This window comes from Gossypium raimondii, chromosome 12, assembly GCF_025698545.1.
Source record: "Gossypium raimondii isolate GPD5lz chromosome 12, ASM2569854v1, whole genome shotgun sequence".
NCBI lineage: Eukaryota > Viridiplantae > Streptophyta > Magnoliopsida > Malvales > Malvaceae > Gossypium > Gossypium raimondii.
Window position 1 is genome coordinate 36,139,601 of NC_068576.1, and position 3,150 is coordinate 36,142,750.

Sequence of the window (3,150 nt, forward strand, 5' to 3'; positions counted from 1 at the left end):
TATAATTGTGCATAATACGTCTCAAACCTGAGTACTTAAGAACCAAGGCCTCCAACTTTGTCAACTGAACCAAGTCCTCATTTCCAATACAATACTAATGCTTTAAAACTCAATTAAAATGTTTTTAAGTTTGGTAATCGAACAATAATGTGAGGACTTTTGATGAAATTAACCCAAAGAAAGTAGAATCTGTTTTATGTCATGACAAGTGTGTTAGTGACAACTGTCTTGACTCAGACAACCACTAAACTCAAGTCGCCGCGTTTGACTCGGTCCATCAATAACGCGCTCAAAGTACCACCGCCATTTCTTCATATCCTTAATCTTTTTTTTTTCGTTCATGTTCTTTGATTATTGACCTTATTTTCTCTCATGGGAACTTTACTTTCAAGCCATGGTTTCTCCTTGTTCCTTCTTTGGACCTTCACTTTATACGGTCTCTGTTTATCCTTCTCTCCGATCGACAATTACCTCATCAACAGCGGTGCCTCCCTCGATTCCGTCGTAGACAACCGTCGATTCATCTCCGACTCGTCGAATTCACCCGATTCCCATCTCTCTTCTGGTCGGACCTTTTCGCTCTGTGCCGGAACTCTCCTTCCTGGTCTGCCTCAAATCTACCACACCGCTAGGGTTTTTAATTCGCCGTCGAAATACGTCTTCAATGTCAAAGATCCAGGTACGCACATGGTACGTCTCCATTTCCATCGATTCAATTCATCGAGATTGGATCTGGGTAACTCTCGATTTCACGTTTTGGTTAATGGATTAGTAGCTTTAACCAATTTTAGCGGTGGGGATTTTGTAAATCCTAAAGTTATAGAATATTTGCTTTGCGTTAATTCAGAAAAGGTTGAAATTCGTTTCGTTCCAGCTAAAAAATCGAATTTTGCTTTCGTTAATGCAATCGAAGTGATATCTGCACCAAAAGATTTGGTACTAGAAACTGCACAGTATGTTAATGGTGATAAAATTGAGGAATTTCAGGGTTTAAATAAACAAGCATTTGAAACTATGTATAGGGTAACTGTCGGAGGTCCTAAAGTTACTCCGTTCAATGATTCTTTGTGGAGAACTTGGATCCCTGATGATGAGTATTTGAAATTGAGTGAGGGTTCCAATAAGGTGTACTTCGGTGGTCGGATTAAGTACCAAGATGGTGGGGCGAGTCGTGAGGTTGGTCCTGATAATGTGTACGATTCAGCTCGGTTGATTCGAAGCAAGAATGCTTCCATCCCTAATGTGAACCTCACTTGGGAATTTCCAGTGAGTGAGGATTATAAGTATCTTGTTAGGATGCATTTTTGTGATATTGCTAGTATATCCCTTGGATTGTTGTATTTCAATGTTTATGTCAATGAACATTTGGCATATAAAGATTTGGATCTCTCGGACGTTACGAATTACATGCTGGCTTCTCCATTTTATGCTGATTTCGTGGTTGATGCTGGTCGTTCCGGGGTCATTACCGTAAGCGTTGGACCTTCTAGCAAGAGCATGGGGTATACGGTTGATGCGATTCTAAATGGAGTGGAGATCATGAAGATGAATAACTCTGTTTATAGTCTTGCCGGTAAGGTGCCTGCGGAGTTGATTATGAAGTGTTGGCCAAGAAGAACTCTTGGGATTCTGCTTCCTTTGATTGCTCTCGCCTGTTTGCTGTTGAGCTTATCTGCCATTGTGCATAGGAGGAAGAGTAACGCTGAATTGTTCCCATGGTCGAAACTGCCTACGGATATCCATGAAATATCTCCAAAGCAAGCCAAACTACAACTATCAAACATTGTTACATAAACATTGTAAAGATCCAAATCCACTGGCTTTATAATATACTATTACAAGTAGCTAGTGGGGGCATACTGGGAACGTTTGAAGGTTTGTAGTTCCAATCTGTTAATGGTTTCTTCGTGTTTAAATTCGAGGTTTTGTCCAGTAATCTGTATGTAAAAGCTGTATTAGCAGAATATAATGTTGTATCCTATACCTATTCTACATTGATTATGTCTGAGATGGTGGATTGGTGATACTGGAATTGTTGTTCTTATTGCTGCACTGCTTGGAAAAGGCTTAATCTGGTTATATAGTTCCAATTTTCATTTCATCCGGGAAAAGCTGTAGTTTTCTCAACATGTCTGTCATTTGATCCAATAATCTTCTCTTAGATAAGAACAAATTTGATAAAATATTGGTAACTCTCGGAATGAGTATTAGAACGATTTCATTTTGGTTGAAATGGTAAATTTAAAGTTTTAGAAAGTATATACTCTACCTTATATGTAATTTTATTGATTTTATGTATAGATGAGTTTATATATTTATAATAAAATAATTTTTAATTTAGTTAATGATTGGTCAACTCAGTCAATTTAAGTAGAGATAGTTTTCACTTTGAAGTATAGTATAAATATGATGACCATTGGACTACCCCTCATATTTTGGTGGTCTCAAGCCCATTTATCTTTACAATTCAGCAAAATACATAATATATTTACTTTTGAATTAAATCATTATTTAAGGCTTAATTTTTTATATATTGTGATTTGATTTTTTTTTTGTTTTTGTTTAAGTTAGGTCTTACATTTGATAATTATTTTCACATTGAGACTTGAATTGAACTAGACAACTGTTTTCATATTTGGGCTTGAACTTTTTTTTTGTTTAAGTTAACCCCTAAGTTAGGCAATTATTTTCATTGGAGTCTAAACTTTGACATTTATTCTCACACTGGGTCTGAACTACAATTCATAAGACAAGGACTACAATTGACTCCCATGGGCAAACAAGCAGGACAGAGACAAATGTCAAACACATTTGGCGGTTTTGGGTCCATTGGCATGTTTGCTTTAAGCTTTTAAACCATAATAATTATATGAGGATTACTTTAGACACTTACACTACGTTTGGTTTATTGTAATGCAATAAAGTTGTAATATAATAAAGCTGTAATTAGTAATTCAATTGTTTGGTTGAATGGAATGGAATGGAATAGAATTATAATAGTATTGTATTTAGTTGAATGAAATAGTGTTGTAATAGCATATGGAAAAAAAACTGAAATGATCGTAGTACTCTTAGCGTAAATTTTTTAGGTGGATGATATTGTTATTGTTATTAAATTTTAATAAGATAATAATTAAAATAATTTAATTA

At 35.5% G+C, this 3,150-nt stretch overlaps 1 protein-coding gene across 1 annotated transcript; it reads left to right on the plus strand.

The window, feature by feature from the left end:
• Positions 1-305: 305 nt before the first annotated feature.
• LOC105763863 (probable receptor-like protein kinase At5g24010) lies at positions 306-2,101 on the plus strand. Its single transcript, XM_012582242.2, has one exon. It carries the CDS (start codon positions 373-375, stop codon positions 1,792-1,794), a length of 1,422 nt encoding a protein of 473 aa, XP_012437696.1. The 5' UTR covers positions 306-372; the 3' UTR covers positions 1,795-2,101.
• Positions 2,102-3,150: the final 1,049 nt, after the last annotated feature.